Source organism: Glycine max, chromosome 18 (assembly GCF_000004515.6).
Source record: "Glycine max cultivar Williams 82 chromosome 18, Glycine_max_v4.0, whole genome shotgun sequence".
Classification (NCBI taxonomy): Eukaryota; Viridiplantae; Streptophyta; class Magnoliopsida; order Fabales; family Fabaceae; genus Glycine; species Glycine max.
Window position 1 is genome coordinate 51792536 of NC_038254.2, and position 23872 is coordinate 51816407.

General features: G+C 35.7%; 1 protein-coding gene across 1 annotated transcript in view; it reads left to right on the forward strand.

Moving 5' to 3' along the window:
* LOC102669442 (uncharacterized) overlaps nt 1-23872 on the forward strand; it is a 117222-nt gene that overhangs the window by 3035 nt on the left and 90315 nt on the right. Inside the window, exons 4-6 of the mRNA XM_041012120.1 lie at nt 8960-9258; nt 20305-23437; nt 23624-23857. Coding sequence (XP_040868054.1) covers nt 20369-23437; nt 23624-23857 — 3303 coding nt within the window. The 5' untranslated portion in view covers nt 8960-9258; nt 20305-20368. The remainder of the gene's footprint in view (nt 1-8959; nt 9259-20304; nt 23438-23623; nt 23858-23872) is intronic.

The window sequence follows — 23872 nt, forward strand, 5'->3', positions numbered from 1 at the left end:
ATATCGGCATCTCTGGAAATTTCTTGATATTACTCAAGATTTTCCTCTAATTGCTCTAATAGGGTTCTCAATGTTAGAGAGAAGGAAAAGGGATTGAAGCCTCCATTTGTACTATTTTCGTATGATTCCTTTTTATCTCTTCATAAATATTATCCCGCGAATCCCAATGGTGTAGGTGTGAAGAATTGAATCAAAAACCGCATATCAAAATTTCAGGACAATCCAATGGTTAACGAGATCGGGATCATAGTTCTACCGAGACAGTTTTGGGTTTCTGTGGAAAAGGAAAAAGTTACAATGCGAAGGATATTTCTCTCGGCTCCATCATGATCTCGTACTTCCCAATGGTGAGAATGCTTGAAATTGAGTTGAGCACCTGGTGCTTAAAATTCACGATAATCCAACGGTAAATCCATTTGAGATCGTCTTTTTTCTAGGATAAGTTAGGTGGTATGCGGGAAAAGAGAGTGTTTTGGGAAGAGAAGAGGGAAAAATGAAATTGAGAGGAAGAACAGTCGTAAAAGCTATCGTCAGTCTGAAAACTGACATAACATATCACTATTTATACTTAGGGTACTTACAACTTATTATCTACTTTATTTATTTATTTTAATTATTTTATAAAAAGGAACTCTATTTTATTTCCTATCAAATGAATAAATCAAATATATATATATATATATATATATATATATATATATATATATATATATATATATATATATAATCCTCAAACCATTATTTTATTATAACTATTTTTCTTTATTTATTTAATTATAAAAACCTCACCGTTCTCTAAAACTTTATTTATTTATTTATTTTTACTAAAAAGTCTTTTTAATTTATTTACAAAAAATGGGATGTTACAATTTCACTCCCCTTAAAAGAAGTTTCGTCCCCGAAACTTTACTGAAGGATTGAGAAAAATATATTACGCATATGGTTCTCAATATTGAGTTGTGTTCCCATTTGAAACTCTTTTTTGTGACTTCGATCATAAGACTCATATGCACTTAGCAACTAAATCCGGCTATCCTTGTTTACTTAATGATAGTATTTCATAAGTTAAGTCTTCTCACGAGAGTGACATCTCAACAATAATAGAATGTGAATGACATACTATTTGGAGTAGGGTAATATCATGGGAGACACGAATGACAATTTGAAACGAACAAACATACACAAGAAAATGCGACTAACCACATGGTCGACTCTTTTTTGAACATGAGACGTTAAAAAAAAGAGTTTTGAGACTCTCACACTCTACCAATTCTAGTCCAAAAATGACCATCGAGAATACATTATTTGCCTACCCTCAGGCCTAAGCCTCTTCCTTCAATGCGATCTTTCTCACTTTGGTATACTTGACTCATAAATCTCACTTAGGTTCAAGAATTGTAACGGTTCCACTCTAGGATTTCCTACCTGATATTAACTGGGTGCTAATTGAATAAGCAGAACAAATCACTACTAGAAAATATTCTTTTAACATCGGTTATTTAGGACTTTCTACATCGATTTTTAACCGATGTTGAAAGTATTATGGTTAACATCGGTTTTCAAAAACCGATGTTAACGTAAAATTTACAACATCGGTTATCTAAATAATCGATGTTATATAATAAGAATTACACCAAAATAAATGTATGAATATTGACAGTTGACATCGGGTTTTATACAAAACCGATGTTAACTTATAGATCAACATTGGTTTTCTACAAAAACCGATGTTAAGTTCTAAACGTTAATATCGGTTTTTGTATCGATAAGTTAACATCGGTTTTGTTTAAACCCGATGTTATATGTTTTTAGGTTAACCTCGGTTTTTAAACAAAAATTTATGTTAATTTATATGTTAACATTGATTTTTTTTTACAGAAACTGATGTTAACGTTTTGGATATTAACATTGGTTTTTACAGAAATCGATGTTAACATATACCAACAACATCAGTTTTTTGAAGAACCGATGTTAAGTTATATGTTAACATCGATTTTTTCAAAAACCAATGTTGTTTGCGTATATTAACATCAATTTTTGTAAATAACTGATGTTGTTTTTATGTTTTTTTTTAAATATAGATTCTGTTATTACAAAAAACACAAAATTTAACCTGTAAAATTGAAATCAGACCACAGATCGCAGTATATATCATTTGTTTTCTGCTTTCAAATAGTTTTTAATAGAAAGTTGTATAGTAAACTATCAATTGATAACTATATATGAATAAATGATTTATTAATAACTATCAATAAAGAATATTCATTGTTCAAATGACATAGCAATTGGCAAAAATGTAAAGCAAGGTATTATATCCTAAAATGAAATAGTTTCCTAACATCCTAAGTTCCCTAACATCCTAACTTTGATTTCTAACTTTGAGATAAAATTGTGCCCACTGGATGTGAAGGGCCTTCAATCTCTCTGCCTCCAATGGTCCAACATCGTTAAAATACTCCATGATGAAATAAAACATAAGCTAATAATGTAATACCAATGACAAGAAAATAAACCTTGTTTGAAATAAACAATTAACATTTCTCAGTTATTCCTGAAAGTTCCTAAGATTATGGTGGACATCCAGTGCATGACATAATAATCACACTCAGTGCTTCCTTTTTGTCTATTACACTAAATACATAATGAAATTTGGATATTCATTAAACGTTAACTACAATTAGTGTACAGACACATAAGCAATATATATAAGTAGAATTTTTATTTAAATCACGTACCTTAACAACAATCCACCTAGCACCAGCCTTGGATTTAGGCTATGGAGTATCATTAAGTCTTTTCAAAGCACTATTGAATACGGGAAACATTAAAATATAGATGTTGTTCAGTTATGCTAATGCAAATGTATTGAAAACAACACTGACTTGTTAATTATTCCCTTAAGGTAGTTGTCTGACCTGTTATGCAAGGAACAAAACTAGACAACAAGGTTTTCCTTAGGCAGAATGACGACTATTTGCCAGTGTCCGCTGCAGTGGAGACGAATATGGGTTATTGTAGTAGTATACATGATTAGAATTAAGTTGTTGTGTTTGACTTACCCATTCAGGTAGGCTCCAAGGTAGACATCACATTTTGAACTTTGCATCCAACTCTTGATGTAAGTTTCTGATTCAAATTGCAATTGCCCAGCTCTCTGAATGGACTGTGGCTCGAGGAATCCATAGACATCGAAATTCCTTGCTCGCATACTTGTCTCAGTCAGATGCCTGTTGTTGTTAAGAAAAAGTAAATTATGTAGGAATTTAAGACAATAACTTAGGAAACTAATAGTAATCTAAATTAACTTACAGAATCCATAACTGTAGAACAGATATACTGAGATGACATTGACCACCATGTGCAATTTCAGAGAGATCTTCGTGCTTTATGTACAAGGGGAAGTTTTGATTAAACACCCCAAACACGGTAGCATCCCATATAACCTGGAGAGGCTTCAAAAACAACTTTGGGATGGTCAATGTCATCAGATACAGGGGATCATCCACCTCAAGATCCGACCTTCTAGAGGTTTTGGTGGAGACACAACTGCCTGTTGATCAAACATAGTTAATTAACAAGTTTTGATTACAGTGAAAAAATCAAATGAAAAAAAAGCATATAATCAGAGTAAAATACATGTTCTGATAAACGCTTCATGAGATGTGTCAGCCAAGCAAGGAAGGTGTTAAGTGCTTGCCCCACTAAGGTAACCTCGTCAATGGGTACGGGAGCCTCTGCATCTTTAACCTCCTCAACACAAACCTTCACTTGGCTAGGCAACAAAGGGATGTTGTGAACCGTTGTGGATCCCTCATAAACTCTTCCTAGGGCAACCAGGCGGGAAGAATTTTCTTCAAGGTACAACCCGCACTTGTCTGAGTCACCCGTCTCTGGATCGTTCCCTGAGTGATCAACACAACTCTCCTTTGTGCTAACACGAGGCCTTGAGGGACCAACCTCAGGCTCCGGAGGTAGTGCAAGTCCCTATGATTGCATGTGCGATTGAAACTGGGACTGCATCTAGCTGAAGGATGCCATCAGCTACCGAGTCACTTTTTCTATGATCGACTCCTCCAGTTGGTCCCTGATTTGTTGGGTCAGCTGTTGTAGGTCTTCAGGAGGGAGGGAGGAAGAACTACGGGAGGTTCGTGGAGCCGATCCGAAGTATTGCTTTATGGTGACACCGACTCCAACAGCATGGACATGGTCAGGGTGTTCTGGTCGCCTAATGGCAGCAGTCAGGACATCCTGACGTCCATGGGGGACGAACGATCCCGGTGATGTCAACTCCTCCAAAGAATCTTGTACAAAACACATATATTTGTCCAAGGCATTCACAGAATAAACAAAGATAATTACAATTGTTAATTGAAAATGACTTACAATCTTTTCAGCAATTTCCTTTGTTGCCTCAGACATCATCTGCCTCGTTTTCTTGGTGTGAGCCATCTTCAACTTCACGTGGCGTCTGATGGGAGATGGAGGGTCAATGACATCGTCAGTGCTTCCAGACTAGGCACCCAAATTGGTGTTTCATATGATAAATAAATAGCTTCCTATTTGATTTCCTATTCTATTCTTTCTTATTCCTTTCCAACATCGCAAAATATCTTTCATTAACATGTGCTATAATCAAATGCACTAATGCAGAGTTGAAGTGGCAAAACCTTTGCACAGTTACTTTTGTTATCTTGTTTCTTAAAATTAAAAATAAAACATATAATATCATACATTCTTTCCTTCATCTCCATCACAAATCAGGATAAGGCCTTTTCCTTATGAGTGAGGTCAGATTGCTTCCTATGGGCATAAGGTTTTTAAAATATGGTGAGACTATGTTTGTAGCAAAAAAAAAAATGTTTATAGCAATAATTAAAAGAATTTTGAAGTATTTTCTGTAATTGCAACCACATTAGTCACATTTGTCTACGAATTCAAACTTTAAAAAAAATATGGTTTGCAATTTGCACTTCATTCAATAAGATATTGCATATACTTTTTTCCTTAGTATAACATGTATACTTTCCCTATTATCAAGAGTTGGTGGTTGATCTTGAGCTAATTCCCATAATAAAGCAACCACCTTGGGTAGTGCACATTCATGTCAACATCACAAATAACACACAAGATTTCTGAACAAACTAGAAAAAACCTCCCAAAATTATGTTTCAACCTACAAACCCATGTCTCTAAAAAATTACAATGAATGATAAACACTCCCTCACAACAATAGTCCCTCTCGAAAGAACCGAAAATGTGAAACGGGCAAAGCAAAAGAACAAACAGGTCAAACTACTTCTGATCAACAAGGTAACAGAGACCCCTACCCCAACCAAAAAACAAAGTCCAATGACCATAATGTGGGTCTCTACAACAATGTCCTTACAAAAAGCAAAGAAAACAGAGTCTAAATGCAACAAAAACGAATGAAGACATGAAGCTTACGTCGAGTGGCAGTGACGATAGGGTTTCAGCGCGCAGAGTGGGACTAAGAAAGAAGAGTCACGAGGTGATGTGGTTGCAGTTACAATAGGGTTTCAGCGAAAGTCATAGATTCAGCGACAATCGTAGCTTCAGGCGATGTGGTTGCAGTGATGTAGTTTGCGGCAGTCGGTGCTCAGGCGGAAGCAGAAAGGAGAAATGATAGGGTTTTAGCGCGCGGGTGATGAAATCAGGTTTTTAATTTATCAACAGAACAACATCGGTTTTTTAAAAATACCTGATGTTGACCTCTATTAGTTAACATCAGTTTTATGACTAACTCTACTTATTTACAAAAATGCCACCGTAGTTTTCTTAACATCGGTTTTTTGAATAACCGATGTTAATCGTGCGATGATAAATTTATAAATTGTAGTAGTGGATCACTTCTTACTTTTGTAAACTTGTTCAAACTTAAGGTTTACTCCCTACAGGAATTTCATCAGAATGCTTAAACTTACTCGAGTCATCTCTAACAAGGGTTAAGGTTAATTCAAGGAATCCTAGAATAACTTTCTGGTTCTACTACTAATTAAAGGTGTCTTATCTTAATCTTAGGTTTTCTCTCATCTCAAAAAAACTTGTGTTTGAGAAGGATTTATAGTTATTTCTCACTTAGACGTAGCATACTCTAAGGGTCATCCTCATCTAACTAAAATACATAGAAACATGCTTAACATGAGAGGTGATTCTCAAAGGTCTATAACAACTTTAAGATAGTTCACATACTCTAACCAAACTCGAAACACACGAAAGCTCCAATCACTAAAATCACCATGAACATATAGGGACATCGATCTTGTCTAGGCATGACCAGGTACACGTAGAGGTCACAACATGTACTAAGGTAGTCATCAGAGCATCCTCAAACTTTTCCCATATTAAGGTAAAGAAAACTAAGATTTATCTTGCTAATCATGCAACTATCATCAATAATCCTTTAGGTCACCTACCTTACGCAAGAGCACTCATTCTCGAACCCTTCCATGCTAGGTCATTAACGTCTTACTAACTATCTTACACTCTTCTTAAGGTTTCACACTAAACATCTTAATTATTCTTCACAACTTCTCCAACTACTCTATGTTCTTAAACAATTGTATATCAAATATTACCCTAGAACTACAGTTACAAGTTTCTATAGGTACTACACCTACAAGATTTTCAATCTCACACTTAGGTGATAACTAAGCACATCCTCAAGGAACACATGTACATGACTTACTAAGTTTGACTTTTGTCTACAAGTAACAAGGATCATACTCACTCAAATATTTTCCTTTCGAAACACCTTAACGTGATTGGCAAGGGCGAAATCTTTCACTATTTGTAACAGAACTAACAACATGACAGATTACCAAGCAGTTTAATAAGACGTGATTGGAAGATAAGCATCCCATAACAAGATGAACACTCAATTGATTAAGAGACGATAATTTTAAATCGAGGATGATCACTTATTCATAATCAACAACAATATTCCAAATGAATTCTAGAAACAAAAACATGACCACAATGTAAACCCATATGGAGACGTTAACAATCGCTTGATTATGACAAAAACATCAGTAACCCAATTTAATTGATGTAGGCTCATAACACAAAGAATGAGTTATATTATGGTTTGCAAGTATAATCGAGTTACTTGACTTCAGCAGCACACAACACAAGAAAATGGGTGGCACTAGAACTGGAAGGATAATCAAAATAGTATTCCTTTTGAAATATATCCCAATATGGGTCATCAAACTATAAGGTATTAGCATCGCTAAAACAAGAAATCACAAACAACCATATTATCTATACAATTAAGGCAAAACACCATACTACAAGCACACATAGAATTATGAGGTTTATATAACAAGTATATAGCATGCATATAAGAAGTAAGAATTAAACAGTCACTAGGATGTATGTATTTAACGAATCACAAGTTTCAACAATCACGTTTATGATCACCCATTAAGAAAAGAAGGGATTAGTCCACACATGTTAACACATCGATTAAACACACTCATTCACAACACACTTGTAAGTTCAAGGTTCTTGATGACATTAATACACACATCAAGTTTTCAAGACAACTTGTATCACTTAATGGGTTGCCATGACATCCTACCGCACTTCACGAATTATAGAGATGACCAGTCTCATAACTCATGACTCAACAGTGGATTTATGGTATAACAAACATTAAGGATGCAACGCACATTACAAGCATCATTCAATCTCATTTAATCATGCTAATGAAAATACAATTAATAATTCAAGCATGTTCAACAAAACTACTCATAAGTAACCACACAGAGTGCACACCAGAATATGATAAGCACATAACACACTGGTCGAAAGGTTCGACCTGCTCTGATACCACTAAATGTGACACTCTCTACCTCATACATATATGTACTATAAAAGGAAAAGAAATCATAATTAATTAAAAGTTTTTAAAACACATTTAAGCACACAGAAAACATTTTAGCACCTGGTTACAATGCGAAGGATATTTCTCTCAACTTCGACATGATTTTGCAATTTCCAACGGCGAGAATGCTTGGAATTGAGTTGCAAATCTGGTGCTTAAATTTCACGATGATCCAACGATAAATCATTTCGAGATCATCATTTTTCTAGGACAGGTTTGACGGTATGCGGAAAAAGAGAGTGTTTTTGGAAGAGAAGAGGGAAAAACGAAATTGAGAGGAAAAGTGATCGTAAAACCTATCGTTCAGTCTGAAAACTAACCTAACATATCACTATTTATACCTAGGGTACTTATAACTTATTATTTACTTTATTTATTTTATAAAAGAAGCTCTATTTTATTTCCTATCAAATGAATAAATTATATATATATATATATATATATATATATATATATATTCCTCAAACCATTATTTTATTACAACTATATTTTTTTATTTAATTATAAAAATCTCATCATTCTCTAAAGCTTTATTTATTTATTTATTTTTACCAAAACTTTTTTTTAATTTATTTATGAAAAATAGGATGTTACAATGTACACCTGATTATATCCTGACTATTGCTTTGCATCACAAATGAACACAATTTATTATGATATAACAAAAAAATAAATATTTATGATACAAAAAGAAAAATTCATTAATTTATCATAGACTAAAAATAAATTAATTTTAATCTTTTTAATATTATATAAAATAAACTAAGTACTACACTAAGTAAGATAAAATTGTAAATAAAATAAGTTAGGTGAAATTTTCAAACTTTAGATGCGAGACGTAGAGTTGCCATGATAGTATGGACGTTTTCTATTATTAAGTCACGTTAGAATGGATATTGCTTATTATATATTAAGCCACACCATTCATTTTAAGCTATCTGTACGTTTATATTGTGAGATGTTTTTCACAATTGTTATAGATACTTGACATTATTATTAATTATAATTACTTTAAAAACTACTCCTAATTGACATTATTACTACACATTCTAGGTTTTCTCAGCTTGAATACATCAGTAGCGACTATTTGGATGATAACTTAGCTTGGACTCCTTATAGCTATAAGGATATATAGTATTTCTAGAGAAGCTTCTGGGACAACCTATATAGTCTGCTGGCTGCTGCTAAACGTTTTTGTTGTGTGGCTGACACCTTAACCTGCCATCCATAGCATATATGAATAGGACTTGTCCGCCATGAACCGCCATAGATGCGTGCACCAACTGCAGTGACATCCTCTCTAACGAACCCTTGTGATCTATAGCAACCAAGTGCAGCAGCGAATCAGCGAGGTAAAATGTGTTTTGCTCTCTTTATTTTATTTTACTTTTTTGTTATTATTATAAACTTTTGTGCCGAAATCTCATTCATTTGTTCTTGTCATTTTATTTTATAAAAAAAGGAAAGAAATGAAAGATAGATGAAAAGCAGTTTGAGGATTCATTTATCAAAGTATTACAAAGTTGATTTATTTATACAAAGACAAAAAATAACTAACTTGAGTAATTACCAACTAACTTACTCAAATAACTTCTAGTAACTAACTAATTAATTGTCATAACCAACTAACTACTCAAATAACTTCTAATAACTAATGAATTGCCATAACCAAATAACTTCTAGTAACTAACTACAACGGCTTAATCGTGATACCCCTCAAGTTGGCGAATAGATGTTAATCATTCCCAACTTGACAATGAATTTAGTAAAAATCGGGCCTAAAAGTGTTTTTGTAAAAACATCTGCAACTTGGTGTTGGCTCTTGACATGGACTGAATATATTCTCGGATGAAATGATGATCGATGTCAATGTGCTTGGATCGTTCATGATGAGCAGGGTTTGAAGCAAGACATATAGCAAATTTATTATCACAAAATAGCATCACAGAGGACACATCAACTTCAAAGTGAAGAAGTAACTTGCTTAACCAAACAACTTCACTAGTAACAGAAGACAAGGCATGATATTCAGCTTCAGTGGATGATTTTGAAACAATGGGTTGTTTCTTAGAACGCCAAGACAGAAGGCTGTTTCCCAGAAAGACACAAAAGCCAGAAGTGGATCTTCTGGAATGAACACAGCTGGCCCAATCAGCATCAACAAAGGCAGTGAGGTTGAGAGAGTTCTGAGTAAGGAAAAATAAACCTTGTCCAGGAGCAGATTTGATATACTGCAGAAGATAATGAACAACATGTAGGTGAGGAACTCTAGGTGCTTTCATATACTGACTTAATCGATTCATAACAAAGGTGGTATCAGGTCGTGAGATGGTCAAATAAAGCAATCTACCAATTGATCTTTTGTACATTGATGGATGAGGGAGTAAGTCTCCATCATGAAGATTGAATTTCAGATTGGGATCCATTGGTATATTGGAAGGTTTGCAGGCCAAGAAACCTGTATCTTCCAAAAGAAATAGAGCATACTTTCGCTAGAATAGTGAGATACCTCTGTTGGATTTGGCTATTTCTAAACCAAGAAAATATTTCAAAGGGCCAAGGATCTTCAATTGAAACAAAGACTGTAATTTGGTCTGAACAGCTTGTACAGAGGCAACATTGGGTCCTGACAGGATGATGTCATCTACATATACTAATAAAATGATTAAGGAATTTCCTGAGCCAATGGTGAAAAGGGAGTAATCATGCTTAGATTGATGGAATCCATGACTAAGAAAAGTAGTGGTGAACTTATAGAACCATTGTCTAGAGGCTTGTTTTAGGCCATATAATGATTTATTCAATTTGCATACCAATGAAGGATTGGCTGACTTGTATCCCTTGGGAAGTTCCATATAAACTTCTTCAAACAAATCTCCATTCAAAAAAACATTCTTAACATCCAACTGGAGGAGGCTCCAATTTCTAGCAGCAACAACACAAAGCAGAACTCTCACAATGGTAAGTTTGGCTACTGGAGAGAATGTATAAGAGAAATCGATCCCAACTTGTTGAGTATAACCTTTGCCAACCAATCGAGCTTTTTATCTATCTACAGAGCCATCCATTTTGTATTTAACTTTATACACCCATCTACATCTTATACATTGCTTATCAGGTGGTAATGGAACAAGTGTCCAAGTGGAATTTGTTTCAAGAGCTTAGATTTCCTCATGCATTGCTCGACGCCATTCAGGATAAGGAACAACTTGATGATACAACTGAGGTTCATAGACAGCTGAGATGTGATTAATGAAAGCTCTGTAAGAGGGGCTAAGAGGAAACAGGGAACAATGATGTTGGATGGGATATATAGCTTGAGATTGTGAGATTACATAATCAAACAAGTATAAGAGATGCTTAGAGTGGCATGTACTCCTTCTTAAGGTGACAGAGGGCAAAGTGTTAGGATAATCTGAGCCAGGGATTGAGGGTGAATCAGTTGGGTCATGGTTAAAACTCTTAGTTGGCTGTGGTGATTGGCTACTAGTTTGGTCAGGGTTAGGTAAGGTATTAGTGATGGGAATGGGGATAACCAAAACTTCTTAAGGCATGATAGTTAGGTTCCTTTTTTAACAGAATATTGTAGGGTGAGCAGTGTTGCAGTAATGGTGAATGGGTTCTGTTGATGAAAAAAGCTACAATGGTAACACAATCACCCCAAAATGAGATAAGAACTTTAGACTGAAAAAACAAAGCTCTTGCTACATTGAACAAATGTTGATGCTTCCTTTAAACTACTGAATTCTGTTCTGGCCTTTCAACACAGTAAAATTGATGAAGAGTTCCCATGGACGCCAAAAACTGAGTGAGGGCAAGTTCCTTAGCATTATCATACCTAAGGAATTTGATAGATACACCAAACTGAGTCTGAACCATGGTGAAAAATTGTTGCACATAGATTGATGCTGCAGATTTGTGCTTAAGCAGAAATAGCCAAATGAATCTTAAGCAGTCATCAACCAATGTAAGGAAAAATCTCTTTCCCTCATAGGTAGGGTGAGCATAGGGACCCTATATACAACAGTGAATTAAGTCAAATGGTAACTCAGATAAATGGTTAGAGTTAGGAAAAAGATAATCTTCTAAATATAGCAAGAGGACAAACAGAACAATTAGAAGAAGAGAAATTGGGAGAAATGTCCAGACCGATTTTATTATTCAAATGTTTAAAAACTTTGTCTGAGATATGACCAAATCTAGAATGCCAAATATGAGCATTTTTACGAGGAATATAATTTGTATGTGAATTGATAATAGAAAAAGTAAATTTTCAATCAAGAGTGTCCTTGAGGTCTAAGACATAAAGGCCTTGGATGAGATCCCCTCTACCAATCCTCTTGCAAGCTTGCTTTTCTTGAATATCAAATTCATTTTGGGAAAAAGAAATGGACAAATTAGGATTGGTTAGAAGGGCACTAACTAAAATTAAATTGAATTTGAATTAAGGAATGTAGGCAACATTATGCAAGATTAAGGTATTGGTTAAGAAAACCAAACCAATGGCAAGGATAGGTATAACATCATACATGGGCCAGTTTTTTTGGGCCTTTTTGGATTATTTCTCGCGTGGGCCAGGTTGTTTATCACCTTTAGTTACCAAAAATTTCCTGCATCCACCTCGTTTTCCACTATTCCCTCTTACGGGCCCACCATGACCCACTACCTTCCTCCTCGGATGCATGGCCCCTGCAAGTTATTGACCACAAACCAGTGATTTGCTCACTATCCTTCCTAGACTCCAAGATCGATCATTCTATGACCCCACCAACTCGTTTAGTTCTGACACAGTGGATGGGCCAACCCCCGGAAGACACTTCTTGGGAACCTTGGCATGAGCTCTGTGACACTTACCACATTAAGGACAAGGTGGTGTTTGAGGACAAGGGTATTGTTAGCAACAGTTCAGAACAAGAACCCAACACAATAGGTATTGTTAGCAATAATCCATAACCCAACGCAGGTAGGCCTAGAAGAAGGAACATAAGCCCAAATTACCTACAGGACTACGATGACTGAAAGCATCATCAAGAGTGAACCAACAGAACCAACACTCAGCAGCAAAAGGAAGCACCAATGGAAATAGAAAGCAGTTGCAACCATTAGCAATAACAATAATTAGCAAATTATAAGTTGTTATAAATTTGTTAGGAAGTTTGTTACAAAGCAATTACTGAGCTTGTATATAAAGAAGGTTGCAGAAATGAAATTCAAAGAGAGAAGTTTATTTCAAAATTTCTTATCTTAGGAGGAACCTTGTCCTCGAAACAAGGTGATAGTACCTATTTGCTAGGTTTCCGCGATGCTAATCAGCAAATGTACTGAGTCGCACAAGTAATATAAAATGGTAAGAATCGAGTATCAAATTCACGTGGAACTTGTTTCATTTAGAAAATATATGTTCAATGAGAAAACATTTGTATAAAGCAAGTAAATATTAAATGAGGGGTTTTTGTCTAAAATTCTAATTAACTATAGATTAAAATATCTAAAAGTTGAGAAGTAAAAACAGTCAAGAAAAAATGTTGGGTCATTCTACTGAACTCACTTTGATGTTGCTAAATATTTTTCTCTATTTAACGCTATTTTAGTGTTCTTATGCTGAAAAACTACCCAAACCAAGATCCCTCGAGTGAATGGGCCTAACTCTATTTAAACTTTGTCTTTGATCCCTCAACAATCTTGGTCTAAACGAGTTGCAATAAGATTACAACATAATAGAAACTAAATCACTGCACTCTGTCCCCAGACATACAGTTCTCTAGCCTGCTCTATCAAGTTCTAAGGCTTTAAAGCACTTTCTAATGCTAAAGAAATAAGCACAAATAGAAGCAATGAACACATAAAGATAACTTAAAATAGATAGTAAGAAAGTATTACATCAAAGGTTCAGTAGAACTCCCCAACAAGAGATTTAGTCTTTCATTACAAGTTAGCAACTTTCAGCACAAAGGATAGATTTTGAGGAAAGATAAATGCCACAAATGGTTGAGGATGTCTCCTCCAACCTCCAGATGCTCTGATGTTCTAGCTTCTTCTTTTGCTCTACTTTTTGTCTCTCCCTTTATTTTACGCCAACTTTAGTATTTTAAAGGCTCCTTGACGTTTTAGATTCTGAAGGCTCGTTTAGCGTGATTTGCTCGCTAAGCACGAGTTAATGAATTCTGACTTAGTGAGCTGGGTGCGCTGAGCGCGAGAAGGGACAAATAACTCGCTGGGTGAGCTGACGGAACGCTGAGTGCGTATCTTTCTGACTGATCCTCTTCTAGGGTTTCCCAACACGCTAAGAGAGTTGTGTGTCTCGCTTAGCGAATGTCACTTTCTAAGCGCATATGCCTCGCTTAGCGAATGTCACTCGCTAAGCGCATATGCCTCACTTAGTGAGACACTAGTTGCTTCACCTTTTTCTTCTTTTAGCCTGAAACTGAAGTTGATTCAACATAATTCACAAAATTGGGAGTATCTACTGAGGAAAATCAAACTAAACATGAAAATATGTACAATTCCTACAAAAAAGAACCATAAATTGGAGGAAAGATGCGAATTTCATGTGACTATTAAATACAAAAGTTAGTCATAAATAACGACTAACAAACTCCCCCAAATTTACAGTTTTGTTTGTCCTCAAGCAAAGAAATAACAGTTTACTTGTTCTCAAGTGACAAAAATCATAGTGGTTACTAAAAAATGTGTTTGTTCCAAAACATTCAATCACATAAACATAAGTGGCAATCAATATTTCAACCAATAGCTCTTCATAAAGATATGTAGAATTTCAAAGATATGAACATAGTCATTAAGAAACATAAGTGAAATAAGCTAGCAAGCAAGATAGATATCAAGGAAGGTTCATCAAGCCTAATCCTCACGGTCACTGTTTCACTCATAAGCACAAGTGTTTAAGGCAATTCTTCAATTCAACAACCAACACAAGTCTCAACTTTTGCATTTCTTCTCATGTCATACAATCACAAATACACAAATTGAATCTAAAGGACTTTCTTGGCTTGTAATGAGGCTGGGCTGCAAACAATTCATGGTTTTTCTAGGATGCAAACAAAAATTAGGTTCTAAGAGAGTATTCATCCTTAGATCAACTCTTTTCCTTTTATTCCCAACTTTTATTGAGATGACAACAACATTTAAGGCACTTAGCTTAAGTAACAACACACACATACTTTTATTCTTGAAATATTTTTTTAGTAGTTGTTTTACTTGCCGCTTCTTGACACAATTTCTGTGTGGTTGTTATTTGTCTTACCACAATTATCATCACCCAATACCTTCCCCCAAATTTGGAACAAATTTGCCTTGAACCATGATGCTCTCCTATAACCTAAAGAAAGGTAGATGGAGATTATAATTTAACAGGCTCAGGGTTTAACTCAATCAATCATATATAGGCTCAACATGGGTGCAAGAGATTCATCATTCATGAACAAGGTAAGCTATTTTGCTAAGTGGCTAATTCAATCAATCGCGGCCTTCATCATTTCCAAAATCATGCATTAATTCAATATTCAGAGATTCATGCAAAAATCGATACTCAATGCTAGTCGTTCTCTCACAATTAAGGTTCACACACTTACTGGGTTATGGCTAAAGACTACCTTCACAACTTACCTGTCAAACAAACTAACATTTTCACTCATGTTCCTAATTCATGTTTTTTCTCTTCTAATTACCACATATTTATTCAAAGCACATGATCTAACATCGCAATTGTTAACTCGTTGGAAAGTGTACCAAATTGTCACAAGTAGTAAAGTACTCGGAAGTCCGAGTGTCGAATCCAAAGGGACTCTGTTTGTACTTAGATTAATGAAAACCCAATCTAAAAGCAATGGATAAAGAACTTAAAATAAAGATAAGAAAATATAGTAGATAAGATAAAGATTTAAAGATCAAAATAGAAGAAAATAAATAAATAAATAAAAGATTTAGATTAAAAGATTATAAAGATAGAAGAAAATAAAAGTAAAAAAATAAAATAAAAGATTAAGATAAAAAATAAGAAAAGATAAGATAAAAAAAATAAAAGATAAAAATAGATGATAAAAGAAATAAAATCAAGAACGTGATAATGTTGGGACCTAGCTTGCCTTGTTTGACTAGGATGTATGAGTTTATGATTTTTCTTTATCAATTTAGGTGATTCTATTCTACCCACATTTGTTCAATTACTTGGCCCTGATTCCTCACGATGACAGACCTATTTTATTTATCTATCTTCCAAATTCCTTTGCAAAGACTCAACAAATAAAATGCATGAAGTATGAATTCTAGATGTTTGCAAGAATGCATAGGCATAAAATAAACATTATATGTCTAGCAATGACTTTCCTATGAAATCCTTTCTTTTTGTTCTATTAGAAGTTACCCTCTTCCGAGCGTCTAACCCCTAAAACCAATGCATGCATACCTTTTTTAAATCTTATTTAGAAGTTACCCTCAGAAAAGATAATAGAATAAAAACACCTTTGCATTGATAAATAGTGAGTACATCATACATCGCTTGGCTTTTAGGCCTGCCAGACCCTAACTAGGGGTTTAGCCACTCATGGCTATTGTGGGCTTTACAATGGATGGGGTATAAGAACTGATGAGATGAGATGGGTGAAAGAAAGATAGTAAATGAAACCCCTACTAGAGGGGGTTCTGTGGTGTTTCCCTAAGGGATGGACCCAATGTGTGGGTTGTCTGTTGTGTCCTTCTTGGCTTGGCTCCTTTCTTATAGTTGTTGGAGTGGACTTGGGCCTGATGCTAATGAAAATCTTTCTTATCCATATTTTTGATATTTTCTCGATCTTTTTTTCTTTTAATTCATCCTTTTCATATCTGCAAGCCATAAATAACAAAAGTATCAATTCTTATCATTTAAGCCAAAGATAACTGCTAAATAAATATTTTTAAAGATATTTTCAATATAATTTTATTATCAAAATAACTCATATTTAGCAGTTATCAGCAATTCACTCAAGTCATGTAATCGATCAATTTCAAAATCATTCACAAACATAGAATTTCAACCAAACAACTCACTGCATATATAAATGTAAAGTGTTTTAAAAACTGTAAAATTTGCTCAATAAGTAAATAAACTAAACTAAAACTAAAATTAAAAACTGTATCTAAAAATTGGAATATAAAAAAAGTTCTGTCATCAATCATCTTGCGCTTGTGTGGGCTCATCGTGAGGTGAGGCTGGAGCATCCTAGGCTTGTTGAGGTATATCTTGTACTGTAGTGGGCCAGGGGTCCCAGTTGCTCTGCGCCGCCGCCATGTCAGCTGCATAATCTGTGTCTCCAGCGCCATCCTCATCCTCGGTAATCTCCACGAGTGGTGTGACAGTAGGTGTGACCTTTGGTGTGTTCTCTGGCTCAGACTGCACCTCTGGCTACGGCTCCTGGGCTGTAGAAGCCTTACCTCCCCCCACAGAAGAAGGTTAGACTCCTAGCCAGGCCACCTGGGCCATAAATGCCTCCATGCTCATGATGGGCCAATGTTGAGCCAAGTTATGAATGCTCTGCATCACTAGGCATAAGCCATGGTGAAAGCTCTATAGCATCAACACTAGAATCTCTATGCTCTAAGCGAAGGTGTCGGAGGGTGCTAAAGGTGCAGGAGTGGAAGCTGGAGCAGCTGGAGCAGAGCAGGAAAGAGCAGAAGTGTTAGGTCCTTTAGCCCAAGTCTTGTGGGTCCCCAGAAAGGTGATCATGGGATCATCCAGGTTCTAGCTGTTCTTTCTTATATAAGCCAAATTAATGACGGGGCTAAGGGACTCGAAGGTCAACAAGTCTAGGACCACTCCTCTGGCGATACATAAGGCACTGATCAAGGCTGGGAAGCCGAGCCTAGAGGAGTTGGACTGGGTCATCTGAGAAATCTGACCTGAGATGAATGAGCTCACGTCCATGTTCATCTTGGTCACTAGACCGTACACTAACCTCGCCCTATCCATATTCAAATCGGATGTGTGAGAGGTGGGGGCGAGGTTAGAATATGATAAGATGCTCCAGGTTTGCGCAAGTGTAGTCAAATCCTTCCTTGGGAGCTTCCAGGGTGCTCCTTCAGCATTCCAAACAAAATTGTGCCCTAGAATACAGAGCTTGGAAGCAAGCTCTTGAGGGTCTGGATATGAACTACAAAACCTGGTGTAGGCAGTGTATCTCTCCCCTGACTCCAAAACCACTGGGGTCTCCAGGAAGGTGTTCAGTGTCTCCCCATCAAACTTTAAGCTTTCCCTGCACTCGAACCTGCCTGCGGGATTTATCTTCAGGATCATACAAATTTGCATAAAACTCTTTGACCAGGGCCATATCTGTGTGACCATCGGGTTGCCTTGTCAAGGCTTTATGTTATCTTCGCCTCTTGAGCTCTTGGTGGAACTTGTACTTTGTGACAAAAAGATTAGCGTTCCTCTCCATAAGGATGTTCCAGGAGTGAACGTTCTACTCATATCTCTCCCAGGCGCCCTCGAAAATGAATCTGGTCGTGTCATAGGGCTCTTGGGGTCTGGAGGCAGTTGCCCTTCTCTTCCTAGAAGCCATTTGCATCAAAAGAATCACATGAATTGAAATTAGACAGGTTTTATTCAAAAACTAAAAACAGAAAAATAAAATAGAAAAATAGATTCGACGCTTAGTGAGACTAACTCGCTCAACGAGATTGACTCGCTTAGCGTGCCTTCAAAAAATAATAAGATACGCTAAGTGCACAAGGCACGCTTAGCGCGACAACATAAAAATAAAGACTTTGGCTAAGTGAGACACACTCGCTTAGCTTACACAGCACAATGGCTAAGCGAGCAGGGCTCACTAAGCCTTATTCTCTAACAAAAAGCTAATTGCGCTTAGCGAGACAGGCTCGCTTAGCGCGACACACTACACAGGCTTAGCGCCAACAGGCGCTTAGCCCAACTTGACCACTAGAACATAATTGGCTTAGCGAGTAGGCTCGCTAAGACTTATTCCAAAACAAAGAAGAAATTGTGCTTAGCGGGACAGGCTCGCTTAGCCCAATTCAAAAATTAGAAAACATGAGAGGGATTTAGGCTTAGCACACAGTTGCGGGCTTAGCGAGTTTTGCAGCCTTGATTGGTCTGCAACTTTCGCTTAGCGGGACATGACCGACTTAGCGAATTAAATGCCTCCAGATGCAGTAGGGGGGTCACGCTTAGCGAGATGGTCTCGCTTAGTAAGGATTAATTTCGCTCCAAATGTTGTAATGGCCACCCTTCATGATCTTTCCAAGCTTGTGCAAAGAGGTCATGGTCAAGCCATATTATAACCATTGGTATATGGTAGTTGCAAATGCCATGTTGATACCCATGCATATTGCCTTATGTAGGCTCTATTGGAATTGTCTACTGACTTTGTCAGGGTAAACCAGTGGAGTCTACTAAATGAGCTGAGAAAAGAATTATTCTACATTAGATAAGAATATATACCCTCAAATAAAAAAATAGCAATGTTTGTTATGTTGGAATGAAATTTTACTAATGAAGGAAATATTTGAGAGTGAGAGAGATTAGAAAATTTGGAAGAAGGTTACTTGTACAAAATGAACACTTCTTGATTTATGCCTTGATTTGACTTCATACAAATTTTAATACAATACCCCTATTTATATTGGTTCCTCCCAAACTAATGGTTAGAATTTTATCAACACACTTAATCTAGAATATTCTATAAGCTACTCTAAAACTTTCTTCATACATATAAAGTTACTTACACATTCTAAAATATTTTATAAATTACTCTAAAATTATGTTTTACAAAAGATTTTTCTAGAATATTCTTCTAGAATTTTAGCTTAACATGTTTTCTAGAACTTGGGATTTTTCATAAGGCCCAAAATCAAGTTCGTATTTCAACATGTTATTCTGTAAAATTGATTTTTCTTAATTAATGTTTTATTTAAAAAAAATACACAAGTGAGAAAAAAGGAAAAGAAAAAATATGTAAAACTTGGTAAACTAGGGGACACAATAGTTTTTGATAACCTACATAAACAGGTGACAAGAAGCAAGTGGGAGAGGTTAAGATATTTTTTAGAACATGAGAAAAAGGACAAAGAGGAAAAATAAAACTTAGTAAAATAACTACGGGACACAAGTGTGTTTGAAAACCTGCATAAATATGTGATAGCTAGGAAGCATACATCACATATTGATGATTGGAAATGTATGGAAAAAAAGGTGATGGGAGGGGTTAATTAAGATCCTATTCAAGATGATAAATAATTAGGGAAGACACGTCTGGGGGATGTATCGACAAAAATATAATCAACTCTCCCACTAACATCAGTCAAATTCTAATTTGTTTTGATTGTTGTATGTTTTCTGAATGTATCCTTTTGTTTAATAATTTTTTATATTTTGCATATGTAACATTCAGGAAAAAGTGGTAGTCATAGCAGGAACCAAAGAAACAAGAAGAACGTGCCAATTGCCAAGGGAGAATGGACCCAATTACTTCTGCCACTGCCCAAAGTGCACTGCAAATTGCAGAACATGTGGTCAAACGACAATTGGGTTACATATTTAATTACAAAGACAAATTTAAAGAGGTGGAACAATACATTGAGAGGATGGATGATAATAGGAAGAGGGTTCAAAATAAAGTTGATGATGCAGAGAAGAACGGAGAAGAAATTGAAGATGATGTTCAACATTGGTTAAAACAGGTTGATGAGAAGATAAAAAAATATGAGTGTTTTATCAATGATGAACGCCATGCACAGACAAGGTGTTCCATTAGAGTGATCTTTCCAAATAACTTGTGGTTGAGGTATCGGTTAGGCAGAAATGCTACAAAGATGGTAGAGGAAATCAAAGCGGATGGACATTCAAATAAAGAGTTTGATAAAGTTTCATATCGGTTGGGCCCATCCTTCGATGCTGCTTTGTTAAACACTGGTTATGTGAGCTTTGGGTCGAGAAATGAAACTATGGAGAAGATTATGAAAGCGCTGGAAGACTCGACAGTTAATATTGTTGGAGTTTATGGGGCTGGTGGTGTGGGTAAGACTACTTTAGTCAAAGAAGTTGCTGACAAAGCTCGAGAAAAGAAGTTGTTCAATATGGTGGTCATGGCAAATGTAACAAGAATTCCTGACATAGAACGAATTCAAGGACAAATTGCTGAGATGTTGGGAATGAGATTGGAAGAGGAAAGTGAAATTGTAAGAGCAGATCGCATTCGAAAGAGGTTAATGAAAGAAAAGGAGAACACCCTTATAATCCTAGATGATCTCTGGGATGGATTGAACTTGAATATACTGGGGATTCCACGTAGTGAGGATGACGATGGGAGCCAACAAGATGTCAATGATTTATCTGATTTTGGTTACAATAAGATGGAAAAAGAAGTGTTTTCTGCCGATTTCAATACAATGAAAAAAGACAAGTTAGCTGTCGATTTCAGTATGACGAAAAAAGGCAAGTTATCTGTTGATTCCAATATGATAAAAAAAGAAAAGTTATCAGGTGATCACAAGGGATGCAAAATTCTTCTAACATCCAGAAGTAAAGAAGTAATATGTAATAAAATGGATGTGCAGGAGAGATCAACTTTCTCGGTAGGAGTCCTTGATGAAAACGAGGCAAAGACTTTGCTTAAGAAATTGGCGGGAATACGTGCCCAAAGTTCAGAGTTTGATGAGAAAGTCATTGAAATTGCCAAAATGTGCGATGGATTGCCTATGGCATTAGTTTCCATAGGAAGGGCACTAAAGAATAAAAGCTCCTTTGTATGGCAGGATGTCTGTCAACAAATTAAAAGACAAAGTTTTACAGAAGGGCACGAATCTATGGAGTTCACTGTAAAGTTGAGCTATGATCATCTAAAAAATGAGCAGCTGAAACATATTTTTTTACTGTGTGCTAGAATGGGAAATGATGCTTTGATTATGAACTTAGTGATGCTCTGTATTGGGTTGGGTTTGCTTCAAGGGGTCCACACAATTAGAGAAGCGAGAAACAAAGTAAATATACTGATAGAGGAGTTAAAAGAATCAACTTTGTTGGGGGAAAGTTACTCTCGTGACCGCTTCAACATGCATGACATTGTGCGGGATGTTGCTCTTTCAATATCATCCAAAGAAAAACATGTATTTTTTATGAAAAATGGCATACTAGATGAGTGGCCTCACAAAGATGAACTTGAAAGGTACACTGCTATATGTTTACACTTTTGTGATATCAATGATGGGCTTCCCGAGAGTATACACTGTCCTAGACTTGAAGTCTTACATATTGACAGTAAAGATGATTTTTTGAAAATACCAGATGACTTTTTTAAAGATATGATTGAACTCAGAGTCTTGATATTGACTGGTGTTAATCTTTCATGCTTACCTTCTTCTATTAAATGCCTAAAAAAACTGAGAATGCTTAGTTTGGAGAGATGCACTCTAGGAGAGAACTTATCAATTGTTGGAGAGTTAAAGAAATTACGAATTCTTACTCTTTCAGGATCTAACATTGAAAGTTTGCCTCTTGAATTTGGGCAATTGGATAAGCTGCAACTTTTTGACTTAAGCAATTGCTCAAAACTAAGAGTAATACCTTCCAATATCATATCAAAGATGAACAGTTTGGAAGAGTTTTACTTGAGAGACAGTTTGATTCTGTGGGAGGCTGAGGAGAATATCCAAAGTCAAAATGCTAGTCTTTCTGAGTTGAGGCACTTGAATCAGTTGCAAAATCTAGACGTACACATTCAGAGTGTTTCCCATTTTCCGCAGAACTTGTTTTTGGACATGCTGGATAGTTACAAGATTGTCATTGGTGAATTCAACATGCTTACAGAGGGAGAATTCAAAATCCCTGACATGTATGACAAAGCGAAATTCTTGGCATTGAACCTAAAAGAAGATATTGACATTCATTCTGAAACATGGGTTAAAATGTTGTTCAAGAGTGTTGAATATTTGCTGCTAGGAGAACTCAATGATGTTTATGATGTTTTATATGAATTAAATGTTGAAGGATTTCCATATTTGAAACATTTATCCATTGTGAACAACTTTTGTATTCAATATATTATTAACTCAGTGGAGCGGTTTCACCCTTTACTGGCTTTTCCGAAATTGGAGTCCATGTGTCTTTACAAACTGGATAATTTGGAGAAAATATGTGGCAATAATCATCTTGAAGAGGCCTCCTTTTGCAGATTAAAAGTCATCAAGATTAAAACATGTGATAAATTGGAATACATTTTCCCATTTTTCATGGTCGGACTTCTCACCATGCTTGAAACGATTGAAGTGTGTGACTGTGATTCTCTGAAGGAGATAGTTTCTATTGAAAGACAAACGCATACTATCAATGATGACAAGATTGAGTTCCCTAAATTACGAGTTTTAACATTGAAATCTTTACCAGCATTTGCTTGTTTATATACCAACGACAAGATGCCTTGTAGTGCACAATCATTGGAAGTCCAAGTGCAAAACAGAAACAAAGATATTATCACTGAAGTTGAGCAAGGTGCCACTAGTTCTTGCATATCACTCTTCAATGAAAAGGTATGAAAAAACATTATCATAAATATGTGTCCTTTATAATCTCTAATGTTTAATTTGTATGTTATTCATCTAAAAGAAGTAAAAAGTTGTGATCGTTTAAGTTTTAATTTGTCATTTCTCTTGGGTGTATCAATTTTTAAAATCAAAATCTTATAGTTGAGACATTAATTATATATGTTCTTACAGGTTTCAATTCCCAAATTAGAATGGTTGGAGTTATCCTCAATCAACATCCAGAAGATATGGAGTGACCAATCTCAGCATTGTTTTCAAAATTTGCTTACATTGAATGTGACAGATTGTGGTGATTTAAAATATTTACTGTCATTCTCCATGGCTGGAAGTTTGATGAATCTACAAAGCCTTTTTGTAAGTGCATGTGAAATGATGGAGGATATATTTTGTCCAGAACATGCAGAGGTGTGTGGAGTCATT